Genomic DNA, 21,046 nt, shown 5'->3' on the forward strand with positions numbered 1-21,046 from the left:
ATTAATACAACGAACAGAATTTACATATAGAATACTGTAGTATCAGTTTGTTGCCAAGTCAAACTATTTTTATAAACTCATAAAAAAGTGTTTATACGCCTACATGCAACTAGTAAAGCTGCTACATATCATTAGTTATATTATAGAAGCCTTGAAAAATTTAAAGCTGTTAACAGTGCACCACCCACTATCAGCTGCTCAAATCCACCGCTTTTAAAATAATTTATTAATTATTTTATTTTTAAGATTTTATTTTTTAAACAGTAATTAATTATTAAAAAAAACAAATTTTTATTTGATTTAAAAATTATTTGCTATAACTTTCTAGAATATAAATATGTATATGTAAATTGGAAACTGTAATAATTTTTAAATAGTACTTTATATTGCAGTCTTATCAGAGCATACAGAATATAAATGCTTATCAAACCATAACAAAAAATGACACACACACACACACACACACACACACACACACACACACACGCGCGCACACACACACACACACACACACACACACACACACACACACACACACACACACACACACACACACACACACACACACACACACACACACACACACACACACACACACACACACACATGCACATCTTTAGTAATAATTTATGAACAGTAATTTTTCACTTGTTTATTGCCAAAAAAAATTAATCATGACATTTTAGTTCAGTGCAAATTAGTGTATATTAAATTGGTGAGTAATAATAATAATTATTGAATTTTTTATTCTGTGTACTACAAGATACATAGTCACTTAAGAATTTGTATGCAAGTATATTGAATACATATTGTTTTATTGTTCAGCAATTTATTTTTCAGGGTAAAAGGAATATTTTTGTTCATTTAATTTTTTTCCCACTTGTATATTATTTTATTTATTAAGCCTTCTCATTGAATACTACTATAAAATTCTTTCAAAGAATATTAAATTTTTAATTGTGTATTAATTAATTTATTTATTCTTTTTTACTAATTAAAGAAATAAGATAAATTTAGATAAATTTTCTTATATTTAGAAATATAAGAAAGAAGCCGTAATAAGAAAGGGAGTCTGACAAGGATGTTCCCTAACCCCGTTACTTTTTAATCTATACATCAGAACTAGGAGTTAATGATATTAAAGAGCAATTCAGATTCAGAGTAACAGTACAAGGTGAAAAGATAAAGATGCTATGACTTGCTGATGATAGTAATTCTAGCTGAGAGTAAAAAGGATTTAGAAGAAACAATGATTGGCAAGGATGAAGTCCTATGCAAGAACTACCGCATGAAAATAAACAAGAACAAAACGAAAGTAATGAAATGTAGTAGAAATAACAAAGGTAGACCACTGAATATGAAAAGAATATGGCGGTAGAAGAATTTTGTTAATTGGGAAGCAGAATTACTAAAGATGAGCGAAGCAGGAGCGATATAAAATGCACAGGCGAAATGAGCCTTCAGTCAAAAATATAATTTTTTTACATCAAAAAATTAATTTAAATGTCAGGAAAAGATTTTTGAAAGTATATGTTTGGAGTGTTGCTTTATATGGAAGTGAAACTTGGACGATCAGAGTATCTGAGAAGAAAAGATTAGAAGCTTTTGAAATGCGTTGCTATAGGAGAATGTTAAAAATCAGATGGGTGGATAAAGTGACAAATGAAGAGGTGTTGCGGCAAATAGATGAAGAAAGAAGCATTTGGAAAAATATAGCTAAAAGAAGAGACACTTATAGGCTACATACTAAGGCATCCTGGAATAGTCGCTTTAATATTGGAGGGACAGGTAGAAGGAAAACATTGTGTAGTCAGGCAACGTTTGGAATATGTAAAACAAATTGTTAGGGATGTAGGATGTAGGGGGTATACTGAAATGAAACGACTAGCACTAGATAGCAAATCTTGGAGAGCTGCATCAAACCAGTCAAATGATTGAAGACAAAAAAAAGAAAAAAAGGAATAAGGGTGTAGCTTAATTAGAAAATGTTTTGAGAATTTAAATGGTTTTTTTACATTTAGTATTCTTTTTTTAATAAAAAAGTACATTTTCTGTTTTAAGAGGATGGCTGCATTAAACATAAGCTAAATTCTGTTGTAAAAATGTTTTGTAGAGCAACATTCATAATCAAGGCAATGTTATTACTTTTATTTTATTTAATTATGTAGTTGCTTTGTTCAACATAAGCAGATTAATACAGATAGATATTTATAATAATGAATACAGTATTGAATGAATACAAAATCTGATCACTTTTTCCAGCTGTGTTACCTTGATATCTTTAGTATCACGGTAAATCAAGATTTATGTGACATAAAAGATATTCAACATTACCATGTTGCCTTTTCCAAACATTTTACACCTTGTCCAGCACCAACAGAACTGGATGGTTATTTTTATCCATTTTTTTTACCTTATAGCTCACACTACAATTCCATGTACAAATACTTCTACTTCAGAAAGTATAATTGTCAGATATTATAATTTATATGGCATTATGGATGATAAAAATATTTTAATTAACAACATTCTTCACATTATGCCAATATTTTATTACGTTTTAGATTTTTAATTAGTAGTAACAGTTTATTTAGTAAATAAAGTTTTAACTGCCCAAGACAAATCACATGGATATCTAAATACCTGTGTAATATATAGGATGATCCATGAAACTTTCAGGACATGTTCTACTGGTGAAAATAAAAAAGGAAGTTCATATAACATAGTTTTGGAAACACTTTGTTAGTGAATGTCAACTGGCAAAAGATTTTACTGATTTCTGTGCCTTTGATAAAATTAAGTTTGTTAAATGGTAAGTATCAAAATGGTAAATTAAAAACTAACCAATCATTGGATGAATGACAGACATTAACACAGATCAGATGTGAATAACTTTTCTTTAATGCTATAGACCCATAGTTTTACTCCAACCATGATATAATTTCAACTATATTTTAATGCTTATTTAACAAGTATACTACACTACTTCAATAATTCAATTAATTCAGATCTCAAGAATGGTCACCCCTAAAACCCTAAAAGAACAACCAACTTGCAACTGGTGATTTAAACCTAATTTTAAATAATATTTAATTCTAATTCTAATTTAAATTCTAATTTTAAATAAAAATATCTAAAATTGAAGCCTTATTAACAAAAAGAGTCCTTTATTTAAATAATCCAATAAACAAATGCTTATTGCTACAAATTTTATAACATTTTTTACAAAATTATTTTAAAAGTATCATCTCCAATATCACCCAATTTCATAAAAAATAGGTCAAAAATTTAATGAAGAGTAGATTAAATTGAACAAAAAATGATACTATTAATAAGTTAATTTAATGTCAAAGCAATATCTTTGTTATAAAAAGTTTGTCACACTTATCTTAAACTGATGAACATCAACTTTTAAAAATAAGAATGTTTAAAGTTGGATCTTTCCCAAGACTAAAAATTAAAACAATCTGAACTTAGTTGATTTATGTACAAAGTGATTTATAGACAAAAATACAAAGAAAATGACAATACATATAAATAATACATAACTTGCAAAGTGGTTCATTTTAGAATTTTTTTTTTTAATAAATAAACAAAAAACTACTTATAAATCACTTCAGCCACATATATATATATTTATATATATAAAAGTCAATTTTATCCGACATTAAGAATCTCAACTAATTTTACTGTATAATATAAATGAAAAAATATGTACTCAAACAAAACAACAAAACATGCAATGTATGAAAATGTAGTTTCCTTAGACCGAAAAATGTAACAAAAGTACCACCATCAATTCGAAGCTTGAAATACAGATCTTTCAATAGTTACCAATCACCTTATTATCTATGCATGAAAGAAATCTTACAAAATAATTAACAAATAATACTAACTAAATATAATTCTTTCACTTCACACAATGAAAAATTAGTTCTTTGAGCAATACTTTTTTACATACTGCAACGTTAATAAATTTTATTTAGTATTTTACATGTAAATATATATAGTACAGCAGAACCGGCTAAGTGATTGGGTGGGGTCAATGCTCAGGCGATGGTGAGGGTAGGCAATTGCACATGGTCTCCCTCTGTTCTGTCCGAGACCCCATTTCAGTAGCCATCATGGTTTGGACTGGGACATGTGGCTTTGCTGTACACGTGTATTTTGAAAACAACCGATCTGTGATCATGACAAAGCGCTTTTTGGCGATAGTTCATCATTCTATGCAACAATGCTGTTCCTAATACGAAGACAATTCAGTCCTGGGTTAGGCAATTGGAGAAAATTGGTCACTCTAAGAAGAGATACAAATGGCTGAGGGTAGGTCCCTTAGAACACCCAGCAATGGTGAGAGCAGCAATCGAGAAATCGCCAAGACATTTTGCTTGGTGGCATACTGTTGCCTTGGGGATGTCAGACCGTAGTTTGAGAAAGATTCTGCATTTTGATTTTAATTTTCAATTCTTCAAAATAAATATGTCTCAAGAATTGAGCCCAGCAGCTATATCAACCACCAAAATCTGTGTGAGTAAATGCTTGCGCAATCACTAACAAAGCAGCTTTTTTCAATAGTGATGAGGCACATTTTCACTTCAGTGGTGCTCTGAATAAGCAATGTTTCCACAATGGAGTCAAAATAACCCTGCCAAGTAGTGATCTTTTATGAAAATGCTTGAAAAACCACTACATTCCCCTAAATTAACAATGTGGTGTGCCGCATCAAAATTTGGCATGATGGGCCCTGTACTTTTTTGAGAAGGACAGCATGACCATGACTGTGACCATGAATTCAAAACATTATGTCTCAACGTTACAAAAACTATTCTGCAGCCCAGAATGGAAGAGATTGTTGAAGAAGAGGAATTGGGGTTCTTGTGATTCCAACAGGAAGAGGCTACAGCTCACACAGGCCAAAATTCAGTCAATGTCTTGAGAGAAATTTTTCACGGATATCTGGTCTCTCAGAGAAGTAATTTGAGGGGCCTGCTCGGTCACCTGATTTGAGCATCTGTGATTTCTTCCTTAGGGGATATCTGAAGAAAAAGGAGTTTAAATGTTGCCCTCATACTCTACCAGAGCTAGGGAAGCAGAGTACGGAAGAAGTTAATGGCACACCCCACGATGTGTGTGATCAAGCTACACATAACTTCAGAGACCATCTTACAACAGTTTTTTGCTGCTAAAGGCAACCATCTTAAAGACATTATTTTAAAACTTAATTATTATTAAATGGTATGTATTGCTAATTTAGAAAATAAAAACATTTTTTCTCTATATATCCCAATTAGTTATTATTTATAACTTCTCAAAACTGCTTAATCGGTTCTGCTGCACTCTGTATGTATGTATGTATGTATGTATATATATATATATATCCACTCAATGCTTATACCTAGTTTGGTATTTTATGTAGTTTTCATGTAAATAAAACCTACAAATATATATACAGAACCTTTACAAGATTTTACAATTATAACTATGTTACTACTACAACCTTCTTATTTAAGCCAATTAAGAAATATTATTGGGTGAACTGCCTAGTTCACCCAATATTATTTTATAATATTATTGCTGTTCACCCAATTAAGAATTATCAGCTGAACTGCCCAGTGGTGCCCTCTAAGAACAATTCCTCTCCCTAATTCTATTTTCCTTTCTTTTTCAGTAACACCTAAAAATATGGATCTTTTTTTTTAAATAATGTCAAGTTACCATTAGTATCTGACTGCAGAAAATCTTATGGATAAAGATGAAAAATCTTTTCTATTATTCAGGGAATAACCTATCTCATAACAAAATCTTCTTTTCCAATAATCATTACATATAGTTAAAATCACCATAAAGGAGTAAACACATCCCTTTATCCTTTAATTTTGAGCCACAAGAATGTTTTTTTTTTTTTTTTTTTTTTTTTTTTAGGGTTTGACTGAACTGCTTAAAATTCATTTGGATATTTCCACTTACCATAATTTTGGAGTTAGCCAAGGATCCATTAGATCAGATGATTTTAAAATCTGAAGAAAAAGCAATTTTTGCAGCATATATCTACACTGGTCAACAAAAAACATGGATTCTGATATCCATATTACAACAAGTTTTAGGAAATTGAAGTTTTAAAACCCACAACATCTTTCTTTACTTTAGGATGAACATTATAAATATTTTACCAAGGTCTGAGCTATTTTTTGACCAATTTCTGAAAAAATGAGTCTGAAAGAGTCCAAAGAAGTTCTGAAGAATTTTAAAGAGCAGAAGTAAGCTCAGGAATAAGTAGTTTCTTTTAACTTCAACCTTAAAATATAGTGTTCTGTAGCTGACAATGTTTTTTTTTTTAAATCATTGATCAATATATGCCACAAAATTCTCATATTCTGACTAAATGTAGCTCAGATGAATACTTCCTGGGTGTTCATTTGATTTCATGATTCCTAAGTTAATAGCATGTCTCTTTTAGATTAATCACCAATTTCCATTATTGTTGAACCATTACTTCTCAGAGGTTTACTAAGTGCTGTAGTTAGAAGCATAATGAATCCATGTAGGATCTCTTCACTTAGTACTTGTGCAGTTTAATAGAAGTAGATCTGCTTATGAATCAACCCAGAGAATAAATTACAAATATTATTTTCTTGTTTTTTATGAAATGTTTATTTAGATAACTGTTCATAAAGCTGATACAGAAAAAAACTAAAATTGTGTATCCACATTCAACTTTTTCTCATATTATATTCTAAAATAATCAGGATATTATTTTTTGTGAAGCAAAATAATTTTTTTTAAGAAATATTTTAGTAATTTTTTTTTTCTAATTTTATACTCATATCATAGTTTTTGGATTTGTTTGTATAAACAAAATTTGCACCAAGTTTTAAATTTTCTTACATTCAAAATTCAGTTTAATCTAGAATTTAGGTGAAATTTTGACACAGTTTTTACCATTGTATGAACACACCTGGTGCTGACTTCAACATTCCATATGAACCAGCATAAATGAACTCATGTGTATGTAAATATCCATTTCATTTTTAAGAGAATTAAAATTATAAATCCTAACAAAAAGGATATTACTATCCTTTGATGGGATTATCAGTATTTGAAAATTTTTTAAAACATTTATGTTTTACTTTCTTTTTAACCCTTTTTTCAGTATGTAACGTTTAAGCTGTACAGTTAACCTTACGTTTACAAACAGCTCACATCTATATAACTCCAACAAACACTATACAAATGCATATTGTTGATAATAACAAAACAACAAATAATTAGTAATGTTTCCTTTTTACATAATGTAATCAATTATCTTGTTCAGTTACCAATAATTTCAAACTGATTATAATAGACTTATTGAAGATATTTTCACAAAATAGTTCTGGTATAGTTCATCAGTTTCATTCAGTTAACTGGCACCTGGGACTAGTAGCCATTTGTTTATTTACACAGGTAAGTGTAACTGATGAGTTAACTGTAGTTTATATATAATTCTGTATTCAGTACGTAGAAATCTTTTTCATATTTTTAAGTTTCTAACACATACCAAGCCTACGTTGAAGTTGAAAATAGTAGGTTTGAGTAAAGAGCAGTCAATAGTAATAAAATAGGGATGAAAACTTTTTTGCAAAAAGGCTTGAATCTAAAATTATTAAGGTAAAAATAAAATAGACAATTCTTGAAAAACGGTTCTAGAAACGATTATTATATATTACCAAAATGTTTGAACAAGTTTAAAAAAAAATTATACACTCTGTTGCTGCATAGATTACTCTAACATTACATTTCAATCAATCTATAATGTAGTATAGCTAAGTAAGCAATTAAAGAGTATCATTAGTGGAAATTACTTTTTTTAAACTTTCAAAAATATTGCTAGATTAAAATTCACATATTTTACCGGTATAAAACATTATACATTTTAATTTTGTAATTTTTCACTAAAATGATTTTTAAATAATTATCAACAGACTTAAGGTGAATGAAAAGCAATTTATTTATTAATAACTAATAATTTATATGGTTAAGTGAAATAAATTAAACTTTAGTTAAGACAAGAAATATGAATTAAATTCAATTTAATTATTATTTTTGGGCACGATATAAAAACAACCAAAATGGTGGATATCATATACAAAAAGCGGTCTTTTGTGGGTTCACAGTAGGCATAAGTCAGGTACAATTTTTCATTACTACAAGGGCCATTCAGAAAGTTCTCAGTCTAATAAAGAAAATACAAGATTTATCAGAAATTTTTATTTTTCAATTAGTCACCTTGCAATATGATACATTTAAATCAACAACTTTACAATTTTTTAATAACTCAGTAAAATGCGATTTGTCCAACGATGAAAAATAAATGGTCATCTCAGCTTTGACCTCATCATTTGAAGTGAATCTTCATCCATCCAGCCATTTCTTCAGGTTTGAAAAAAGTATTCACTAGGAGCTAAATCTAGTGAATATGAAGCATGTGGAAGCACTTCTGAACGTACATTATGGAGTTTTGCAGCAACAACCCAAACATGTGTGCGGCCTATTATCATGGTGAAAAGGCACTTTCTTCTTGGCCAGAAGTGAATGTTCAGTCTGAATAGCCCTTCAATTGGTCCAAATACACTACATTTGGTCCAGTAGTAAAACATAATACTCCTGGTGATGGCCCCACCTTTTTCCAGGTGACCACACCATGAGAATCCCCAAAAAACTGTAGTCTTGACTTTTCGTGTAGATGGAACTGTTTTCTCTTTCTTTGGTGGACTCTTACCTGCTCACAACAAATGTTGGGTTGAATCCAGGTTTCATCTACTGTTATAAAACATCAAAGAAACTCAATGAAATTGCATTTAAAAACCCTCAAAAACTGTTAAGTTGAATGGATTTTTGGTTGACTGTTAACAATTATGGTTCCACTGAATGGAAAACTTTTTCATACCCAAAACACCATGTAAAATGTAGTACACATGGTCTAAAATGTAGTACACATGGTTTGCAATGCAAGCTCACGTACCTTCAGTCAACAAATATGTAATACAACATTGTGAATTTTTGGCAATTTCATCGGTCATAGCAGTTTTTCAGCAACCCACGCATTCATCTTCTTGAATGGATGTACAACCATGTTTAAATTCTGCAAGTCATTTTTATATTATTGAAAACCAAGGGGAAGAACCCTTTAAAGTGGAATCTAACTCTTTTTATCTCCGTCAGGATTAAACCTTTTAAAACAAAGTAATTTATAACAGCTTGAACTTGAATTTTATCCAGTTTTCAGAAAAACAAGCAACTAAACAAATACATCTGAATCTTTACAGCATGCCATCTAAATAATTATACTTGATAAATATCACGAAATTTGGGTATACTTATGCCATCCTTGGGTCAGGCTGAGAACTTTCCAAATGACCCTAGTAAAGTGCAAGTTGTAAGAGTTCTAAGCAACAATTTAAGCCCAGTAACTACATTATATTTATGATATAGGCTGACACCTGGAGAGTCATATTGTTTTTGGTTTGCAAAAAGCACACATAACAGCTGGGCTTAGGCAGACTGGGGTTTCATGTGAATACTAATTAAACTAAATGCTATGTATTGATTTAGTTTCTTATATTTAAGGGTATGAAAATCATGGAGAATCACTAAAACTGTCTCTCAAGCAGACCTTTTCATTAGTAAAATGCTACATAGCCAATTGTAAGCTATATCTAAAACTCCAATATGACCTTAAACTTAATGATGTAGATTAACAACTACACATGGACATATTGTCTTTATTTAGCCATGGGGGTTGCAGTATGTTGAGCATACTAAGGTTTTTTGGTTCATATTAATTAAACTTAACATTGCATAATGATTATGTCTTTTACTCAATGACAAGCATAAAGAGTAAAAAAAACTTACCAGAAGTGAGAAAATATTTTCAATTTCTGGCAGGTGTCGTTTTGGCAAACCAGATGTATGTTATTTACTGATGTATGTACAATTCATAGAAAAGCGAATTTTTGCTCATTGATCTACATCAATCCCAGTGATCGTTGCCGCCTTAGAAAAATTACTTATTTTGATATTTTACGACCTTCTTTTTATATGTTTTAACATTCTTCCAATAAAAAAATTAAGTATACAAATATAGTCTGATTAAGTGTAGAGAATTTCATTGAGCCTAACCTTTGTCAAAAGAAAAATTCATCCATTTAAAGCATTCATCCATTTTCTGTGCATAAGCATGGATATGTGTGTGTGTGGGGGGGGTTTGTGTTTGGAGAGGGTTGTTTGTTTTTTGTGTTTTTTATCATATCATATTGCAAAACTAAACAGAAAGCAAAGGCTAATTGTCAGCAGCGACAGTTACAACCCTGTGCACATATAACAGTATCAAATGGTTAATTTTTTATTTTGTCAGCACCCAGTTGCTGTATATTTTCTGACTGCATTATTGATGGATCGGACAAACAAATCATTCAACTGTAAAGTCAACAAAAGGTCTTAATGCTGTTTAACACTACTGTGAATGGTGTGAAATTTGTGATTCTTTTGAAATGACTAATGTAAAGGTAAGTAAGCTGCATCTTAAGTTTAAAGATCATATAAATGTTTTTGCTGAAAAACAGTGAACGCCTATGATCAGATGAATGATCTTGTTTACAATTAGCATTCCTGGCATAGAATTTCCATAAATTCTATAAAGTACAGTTTGTATAATCATTGCAAGGTAACTCAGCCATCACAAGCTGAATGTGCAAAGTGATTCCAAAAATATTGACAAGCACAAAAAATGGCATCTCATGAACTTTTTTCGACCACAAAGAGAGCAAAACAGTTTTTTTTGCTACATCATGACTGATAAATCATGAACTTCTCTTATCAATTTTGAATGAAACTAATATCTTCAACTTAAGTGTTCACTAAATAGCAAAAATGTACAGAAACTACATGTAAATGATGAAGACCACTCTTTGCTAGAAAAGAAAAAGATTAATCCATTTGGTGGACTGTAAGAAGCTGGGAACAAAAATCACAGTGGAGGTATATTGCAAAATCCTTTAAAAACTGAGATGGCATTTAGAATTAGGTATTTGGTTTACTGACATCCAAGAACTGTTCTCATTCACAATATGTGCACACAATTTAGATATTAATTTTTTTAATTCCCTTATAAAACTCACTCTCACAACTAGTTCCATATATCTTCCTGTAAAGACTTTTAAGACTTCCATATGTTTTCTTTTAAAGCAAGATGTACTTGGTTCTCAACAATTCAAGGAAAGTAAAAGTTTTTAAAAAAAAATGTAGATTACAGAAAAATAATGTATTTTTTAAATAACTAATCTGTTTCCTCTTAAATCATCCTTACTTTTCACATACACTTAGTAAAGAAAAAACATTTTTTTCAAATGTTTATAAAAAAAATTACTTCCTGAGTAGAACATATTAGAAATTTTTTAATTCATGACACATAATTGACAAGGAAACTATATGAATAAATTTAATAAAAAAAATAATAAATAAATACTAAGAATAAATGTAATACTACAAACATTACTATATAAATACAAAGCATACACAATTTTGACTTGAAAAAAATTTAATTAAATACACATTAAAGCACAAATTTTGTACAGCTGTACTCAAGAAAGTCCTCAACAAAACTAACTAATTTAAAAAAAAACATATCTGTTTCTAGATAACAAATTTATCTATTTATTTATTAATGATTTTTCACAAATCAATAATAATGTTCAGACAGCAGCATGGAATCACATTTTCAGCAGTACTAAAAATATATAACAGAGAGAGTCTTCGGTATACATGAGGAATTCCAGAATCTACTTAACCCAGTACTTATTTATTTATAGGGACTTATTTAGTACTGATTGGGTACTTTGGGAAATATTTTGTGTAAGCTCAAGAGATAATGACAGGGTTGCCCAAAAAGCATATTATGACAATTATTTATTGGGTCTGAATCATCTGCAGAGCAGGATGACATCAGTTAAACTCAGTTAAATACCAATAAATATTAAACATCAATTAAGCAACTGATCACAGAGGAAAAAAGCCATGATGGATAACTGAATCCTTAACTAAACTTAAATTTTTCATTGAAGAACCCATTTAAGACAATTTTAAATCTTAATTTTATATAATCTTATATATAACGCTAAACTTATATAAACTCATAGAATGTATAAACTCATAGCTAATTTAATAAATAACCAAATTGGACATATTTATTCAAGAATAATTTACAAATGATTGGTATTTTTCAAGAAAACCAAGAATTAGACAACCCAAACAATCCAGTAAGAGTGGTAGCACTTTTCTATTAATATGAAATGGTTCACAAATTAAGAAATTTAATATTTTGAATATCTTTCTTCTGGATGTAAGTTTTAATTTGAAAGGCCACTTTCTGCAGATTGCAATGGACATAGAACTGAACTAGTAAAAACAAAAGTATTAGGTAATTCAAAAAGCGTATCGGGCAGAAGTGTATTGAACTTATCCTCTCCAAAAAGCTAATCTAAGCATAAAAAGAAAACTGTATTGCTTAGAACTTGATATACCTGTGAAGAACACATGGAACAGTTTAGGTAAAGCTATTTTGGGAACAGAAGGGAGTAAACTAAGGTTCAAATGCTAACAATTATCAGAAAAGTTTTTTAGTAAACTTGTTCTTACTGAAATATAAAATTAGTTGAAGTACACCTGACTGCATGTTGTTTTGATTTATTAATCGATTACAAAAAGCACTAATAAATGTACAAGCAGCAGATGAAAAATAATAAATGGGCATCACAATGTTCTTAAAAATGTATATAGTTAATTTTAATAATAATAATTAAATGCTACAATAATAGAGTGTATTATAACTGCAAGCAATAGATGAAGAAAAAAAATTATAACATCAAAAACAATAGTAATAAATATATATATATAAAAACTAACCTCATTTGAGTCTTGTATAAAGTTGTTTCCACTATTAATAAGTTGCATATGTAATTGTTGTGCAGTGACCCATTTCTGTTCCAGTTGTTTCATAATATTTTCATTTTTACTGGTAGAATGTAAAGCATCATCTAACTCATCCATCTCATTTGCCAAATCAACAGCTAAAGAATGGAATTTCACATACGTCCTTGCAAGTTCAGACCGTCTTTCCAAAATACGTTTCAAACCTGACCAATGTTTTTGTAATTCTTCAGCTTTACGGTTAACATCAGATCTGCTGTCATCATCTAATAATTCTAATGTGGATGGTAATGATGATAATAATGCATTGATTTCAGTTCCTTTCGTCTAAACAAAAATAAATTAATAAACTTATTAAACTAATAAATATTAACAACAGATAAAAATCTACAAAAAAGTAATAAACATAACTCCACTTAACACATTAACAAAAATTCTGACCTAATCAAACTTTGTGTTCATACATTCCAAAAGTAAAGAAAAAATATAAATAACTATAGAATTCAATTTCAGTTCATATTTGAGTAAATCTACACGCAATAATTATCCCTGCATAATTATGTGTTTCTTACCAAGACTATAAATTTGTTTATTATTTTTTGTTCCTAACGTTTACATTGCAATCTATTAACTTGTAAAGCATAATAATTAGGGTTCACACTTTTGAATCCCATTGCCCGATGAGATAAGTATATGTATGATAAACAGATTCAGGCAAACCATTCCTGAGGTGCATGGTTAAACCCCGACCATCAAAGTACACTAGTGTTCACTGTCTAGCATTCAAATCCATATAAAAGTAATCTACCTTTACTAGGATTTGAACCTGAGAACTTTGACTTTGAAAATCAACTGTTAAACAGCTACTGTGAAGTCTTTTTTCATCTTTCTTTAGCCTCTGGAATCGGTGTTAACTATTGCTTCAGAGGATGAAATGAAACGGCAGTTTTGTAGTATGTGTAAATGCTATGCCTGACCAGGATTCAAAACCGGGACTTCCAGATGAAAGGCCAAGATGTTATCACTTGCTTCATGGAGGCTGGTTAACTGTGAAGTTTATCAATAGTAAAATAATTTGTAACCTTCTAGAGAAAAATACTTTTATATTATTTAAATTTATAAATTAAGTAACTATTTAATTACAGTGAAACTTCCCTTAATGGATACTTCCCAATTACAGACTCCTATTAATAATGAACACTTTTAAATTCCCCAGCAGTTTTATAATGGTATTAATGGATAAAATACATTTCAATAACGGACCTTCTATATAACAGATGCAGACATTGAATTAACCTATAAAAATTGTTCAATCAGTTCTGAAAAATTGCATGAATTATAGTGAAAGAGTGCATTTTTAATTGTGATGAGGCTGAACTTTTTTCTGGGGTTTGCCCAGTGAAACAATGTGTTTGAAAGAGGAAAGATGTAAAGGGGGGAAGGTATCAAAAGAAAGACTATTATGTTGGCTGTGAATATTTCAGGTAAATTTGTAAAACCACAAATAACCTGCAAAGTAACAATGTTTTAACAGCATAACATGGATTCAGTAGAAATTGAATGGTATTCAAATAAAAAATTGTGGGTGACTAGGGACATACAGATGGACTGATTAAGTTTTGATTGTAGAACTAGGAAAGTCATACTATTCTTGGACAATGCAAAATCCCACCCTAATGTTAGCTTAGAAAATGTAAAATTGATATATCTTCCTCCAAATACTGCAGCAGTATGTCAACTGCTTGATCAGGGGCTCATTCAAAATTTTAAAACTTGGTACAGAAAAAAGGTGTTATGGTATTTATTGTCAACAATGAAAATTATGAATGCTGATGAGCTTTCTAAAAGCATTAGTATGTTGGATACAGTTTTATAGATTCGTATGACTATAAAGCTAGTTACTACTACGACAGTAAGAAATTGTTTTGTAAAAAGCAGTATTAAACCTACAAAAACTAATTTCAATTCTACACTCAAAATTTTACTGAATCAAATGAAAATTCTGTGGAAAAGAGTAAATTACAAGAACTTACTGAACCATTTCGAAACTACAAAGAGTACCCGAACATTGATGAGCGCTCAACACAGATAAAATATCGACTAACATCTGTGGTCTTGTTGCTGCCTCAGCCTTGACTACTTCCAAAATGTATGATAATGACTATGATGACAACGATAATGTCATTAAACCCGGATTTACCATCACGAGTAAGGAAGCAAGAGAAGAGGTAAGAAAATTAAAGTAATATTTCTTACAAAAAGGATTACAAGAAGGCATTATTTTATTATCAGAAGTGCAGCAGCTTTGAAAAAAATATGTACCAGGACTTAGTTCAAGGCCGGCCTCTGTGGCACAAGTGGTAGCGTCTCGGCCTTTCATCTGGAGTTCGGCCTTTCATCCTGGGTTTAAATCCTGGTCAGGCATGGCATTCTCACATGCTACAAATCATTCATCTCATCCTCTAAAGCAATACCTAACAGTGGTCCCAGAGGTTAAACAGACAAAAAAGGACTTAGCTCAAACTAAACTACATAGCTATTTCAAATCATTTTCTCATACATATAAATAAATTACTCATATCCATATTCGGTTTTTTATTTTGATTTTTACATTATTTTATACATGTGTTTTGACTAATATTGTTGTATTTTATTGCTTCTTTGATTAATATTTTTGTAGCTTACATTGTTTTTATTCCATTTTAGTACAGTACAGTAATTTTATTCTCCTATTTTATTGGTCGATTACCGTAATACAGTACTATTATTTTTTTTTATTCAAATATGAACACAGAGGACTGTGTTTTATTTTTTAAAAACAATAACAAGAAAACTTGAATTTTACAGTCGTATTAATTAACAACTAATTTCTATTTAAAATTTTAATATACATGAAATAAATACACAATATTGTTCTATTCAAAGTGTTTTTTCTGTACAATAACTGAACGTAATACTGAATTCAAATTTTTCTGAATAGTGGACGCCTCAAACATAACATACAGATAAAAATAATAGACAGATTGTTATTCCCCAGCCATATCTGACTGATATTGGGAAGTTTTACTGTACTACTTATCACTTTGTGGATTATGCAGCCTCAGTTTCTACCAATTAACTTTGTTAAAATATAGTTTCTAACTAATTATGTAAAATAGAGAGATAAGTTGTTTCTTGAAAAACCTATTCGCCTTAAGACGTAAAATAGATTTTCTCAAAAATGTTTCTTTAAAGGGTATTTTAAGGATTTTTCAATAAGCACGTTCAAAATAAAAAAATAAAAAGAAAGGAAAAGATATAGATTTTAAAATATTTTTAATCTACAAATCATCCTTACGTTTCCAAAAATACACAATTCACATTCAAGGAGTAGTTTCATGTAATCAGCTTTTGCAGATCATCATCAAAAAACTCAGCCACCATGGACCCAGTAAGTTATTAATTTTATTTATGAGCTATTAAATTTTATTACTTACATCACTTCTATGAGCTATCTTAGTTACGTATCATCACACTTATATAAGTGTAATTAGGAAGAAACTATATAAAATATTAATTTTTTTAATTTTTTCATGATAATATTTATTTAGAAAATATAGAATTACTTGTGTTCAAAAGATGTTTTCAAGTAGATTTTTATTAAAATTTTTTCTTAAGTTATCACAAAATATATTAGATTAAATGAGCCTATTTAAACGTTTAAAATTCATGGCAAATTTCTATAAAATATAAAACATGGTATATATAAAAAAAAATATGGATGATTTCAACTTCAGTTATAAAGTCAGTTATGTCACAGTCAACTGGTCACTTTCAATTTTTAATAAAAATAATAGAAAATATGCATATTTATGTATTGGATAACAAGATATACTGTTATTTTTAATCTACTATGTATCACATATAAATAGGTATATCTGTCTATTTCACCACATATAAATGAAATATAGGCCCCCTCAATACAAAAGTAGAGAGGATAGCATTCTTTCAAATCTACCTACAAAGTAGAACTACTCCTCAAAGCAAACACATTCTGAAATGTTTCTTATATCTGGATGACATTTCTGACACCCATATTCATATATTCATACACATAGTCTATGAAGAAAAAAATATCATCAAAATAGCACTTTAGGCTAGAAAATATTACACTTAAACAGTTTATTTACCTGAAGTTCATTAAGTAATTTGTAATGCAGTTGTAGAAAATCTTTAGCCATAGCAAGAACACTACCCATATCTTGATGGCCCTGAATAAATGCTTCTGCAGTTGATACTAACCATGAATACAACTAAAAAATAAAAATAAAAAATAATAATAATAATGATAAATTATTGTGCAATTATCATTAATGAAAAGAATTAGATAAAATCATGAAAATGAAAAAGTGTTCACTTTCTACACTTATTGTTTCACTTGATTTTATTCTGAAGCAAGTCATACGTTTTTAGGAAATGTAAGGCCTAAATTTTTAAAGATTTACAACACCAAAATCTCTAAAAAACTTCAGTGTATAATTCAGTTCATTTATATACACTTATCTAGCAGTGTAGCAGTTTAGTATAAATAATCCTTTGTTTAACTAACTCTAATATAAGAGTTAATAATAAACCTCTCTTTCTTTGCAATGAATTTTCTTTAAGATTCTGTTTTTCCATATATTTTCAAGTTTTTCATAAATTATAATTTATGTAAAACATCTAATTTCAATATTTAAAAAAAAATGTTATTTCAATGCATCCGATTTTACTTTTCTTCAGTCAACACTGTCAACACTTTAAAGTAATATAATAAATTAAACGGTTAATTATCAGTGTGAGGCTTAATCAAATAATAAATCAGATATCAGTTTAAACTTGTACCAAGAAGATATTATTGTAAAAATAACAACTATGTTGATATCAATAAGACCTACATTCATTGATGATTAACTGATACACTACTAATGTCCTTTCTACACTTAGAGCCTTATTATTCACGAGATTTTTCTATATTATTTGAAGAATATTATCAGGTGGTTTATAAGAGCTGTGGACTGAACTGATACTTCTGTATACAATAGCATGATAAATTATTGTTGAAAATAAAAGGAATAATTCAATCTTACGCCTTTATAAACTGTTTGACAAAAGTGCAGTGGAAAATTGTCAAATCATACACATAAGAAAGGACAAATGAAGTACTTAATGTACTTCATTTATTCCAAACATAACGCATTACATCATTTATGATTAATAGGCTTCACACATTTTATTTTACTGTTGGGATGAAATGCTGTTCAATAATTCATGTTTGCATTGTAATATATCACAAAAGATAAAGGTATTCACCAGCCACATTTTACCTTTGGATCATTATAATTATTATTAATTGTAATGATCCAATTATAATATATAATTATCTTATTAATGGATCACTGTAATTAATTAGTTAATCTTATTTTACTATTTTTGAGCAATTTTATAACAAAAGAATAATTGACCAATAATCCTTACTGAATAAAACCTCAGACAAGATTAATTTTTTTTATTTATTTTTGATAATACTGAATATATCTAAGAATCACAAAGATTATATAATAATAATATTGTTCGTAAACATACCTACTCAACAAAATATACTAATTGCATCCATTTATAAAAAAAAGCTAACAACATAATTGTAGGACTTTTCCATCATACGGCTAAAGCCGAGTTCCGGGAAAGTCCTACAACTGTGGGTTGTTTCTGATGCACGGCTTATAGAGTTCCGGGAAAATCCTATAACTGTGGGTGTTTTCTGATGCACACCTTACACAAAAAAAATATATATAAAATAAAACATAAAATACACATATAATATATATATTTATAGTTTATTGGGATATATACAAATTTTTTGGGCCAAAAAATTTTCTTTTACAAATATTGTTATTTTTTAATTGTTAACAAATGTACCTAAGAAAAATATGATCTCAATTAGGCGAAATCTTGAAATACTGAAATCAGTCCACTAGTTCTAGTGATATAAGGTGAGGGCAACACCAAACATAAACACGTACATATGAACATCCGGAAAATTTCCATCTAGTTTTTAGGTTTCTTAGGTGTCAAAACATCAAGATCCAGTGAAACTGCATATGCACAAATCGGACTGATTACAATACTTTCCCTTCTAGAGCTACAGCTCTAATATAGTACTACCTAGACAGGAAAGTAAAAGACGGCTAGTATACAATACAGCTATCTCATTGGACACTAGTCATATGCAGTAATGTCTACAAGATGGAAGATAAATAAATAGTAATTGAAAATCAAAACTATTTCATTATGTGAGTTCTGTTTTATCATTTTGTTAGATGGTACATTTAAAAATTTTGAAATTGATTTATTATACATATTAACGAAAAATAAAACACACAAAACAAAAATACTGGCAAAGTTAAAAGACAATATTTAGTAGTTTTTTCTTGTATACAAGTTTATTTCTTCATCAGGTTGAAGATCAATAACAATTATTTAATGATAGATGAATTTATAGCATATGAAAAATATGTTAAATTTTACTACACACCGCTACAAATATAGAACTTTCCAGATGAAAAGCAAAAAAGATACTAAAAGATATTAAAAAAGATACAGCTGAGTGCTATCTCCAGTTAAAGTCTCTGGTTACATCATCCACTTTATTTTAAAACTAAACCCAGTTTTAAAGCAAAATAATGTTCTTTACATAAAAAAATATCATAATAAGAAATAACAATAATAATATCATAATTAGATATTCACAATAAATTGAGTTGGTAACATTTGCCTATCAATTAATTAAATGAGCAGTTTTTCAACAAGAAATGAATGTTTGAACAAAAATCATTTATACATATCAATAGAATGAGTAGTAGAATGAAACTGTAATTGGGATTGGGAACGTTGAAATTGGGGTATATAAAAATATTTTGGCCCAAATATTTTTAGACAAGAAGATCAGATAAATTATTTTAAATTACCTTCAGCCTAAAAGTATGAATCATATTTTATAATTACTATTAAATAAACAATCTTCTCTTATAATTATAAATTTTTTTTAATTCCCCTTTTACCATTCAGATCTACCCATGGTTTATCTGAAATTTTGATATTTAAAAATTTGTTTCTATATAATTTTGGATAAAAGGGTATACTACACTATGACTTAAAATAGGTTTGAAACTAAATAATGTTAACTTTAAACTAAAATAGAAAGACTATTAAAATAAACTGTATTTGATCTGAATTAAAAATAAAATTTTGAAAAGCAATCTCAATATTTATATCACAGTATAAACTCATATTTTATGAAATAAAATGAAACAAATTGTGATCTACTAATGGAATACAATAACTTACATGGTTTTGTTTTTCTAAGAAATTATTTAATGCTTTTGATGCTCGAATACTTTCTTCACTGTTTGTCACACATTTTACATTTAACTGTAATTTATGATTTTCTATTTCTTCTACTTTTCTTTTAATGCTCTGAAAAAAATAAAACTTTGAAATTAATAAATACTAATAATAAATATTTAACAACTTACAACAATGAAGAATAAAATACTTTAAAAATAAATATAATTACATAAATAGTATGTAACGTTCACTTGACCCTTTATACTAGATTTAGTTTTATTTGTTTATAATAATATGTCTATCTGCAGTTAATGTACATTCATTCTTTTATATTAATTTTATGTGTACGAGTAATGAAGACCTGTTCACATTAAGATTATCGAAAAAGATTTTGAATTACAAATGTAATAATATAGTAACTGCTATACATTATTACATCTAAAAATAACTATCTACAATTTGTCATAAAATATATGACAAATTAATATTGAAATAGACCTAAAACAACCTAAGTTTAACTATTTTTAATATTTTATTAACTCGAAAAAAAAAAGAAAAAAACCAAGAATAAAGTATATGATATTTATTTTTTATATTAGAAAACATTCTGACAAATTAAACATAGTTGATGACAAAGAATAAAAATTTAATTAACCAATACAACATGTTTTTTATATAGCTCATTAACCAGTTCAGAATGACATTTTTTTATATTTAA

General features: G+C 28.8%; 1 protein-coding gene across 3 annotated transcripts in view; it reads right to left on the reverse strand.

Annotated features, from left to right (window-relative positions):
• The window catches only part of zormin, a 513,722-nt gene that overhangs the window by 133,871 nt on the left and 358,805 nt on the right, over nucleotides 1-21,046 (reverse strand). For all 3 annotated transcript variants that reach the window (XM_075372750.1, XM_075372751.1, XM_075372752.1), the window contains 3 exons: nucleotides 20,329-20,457; nucleotides 17,133-17,255; nucleotides 12,940-13,290 (listed from right to left, as the gene is read on the reverse strand). In XM_075372750.1, the coding sequence (XP_075228865.1) occupies nucleotides 12,940-13,290; nucleotides 17,133-17,255; nucleotides 20,329-20,457 (603 nt within the window). The remainder of the gene's footprint in view (nucleotides 1-12,939; nucleotides 13,291-17,132; nucleotides 17,256-20,328; nucleotides 20,458-21,046) is intronic.

The sequence above is a fragment of the Lycorma delicatula genome, chromosome 8 (genome assembly GCF_047948215.1).
Source record: "Lycorma delicatula isolate Av1 chromosome 8, ASM4794821v1, whole genome shotgun sequence".
Taxonomy (NCBI): Eukaryota; Metazoa; Arthropoda; class Insecta; order Hemiptera; family Fulgoridae; genus Lycorma; species Lycorma delicatula.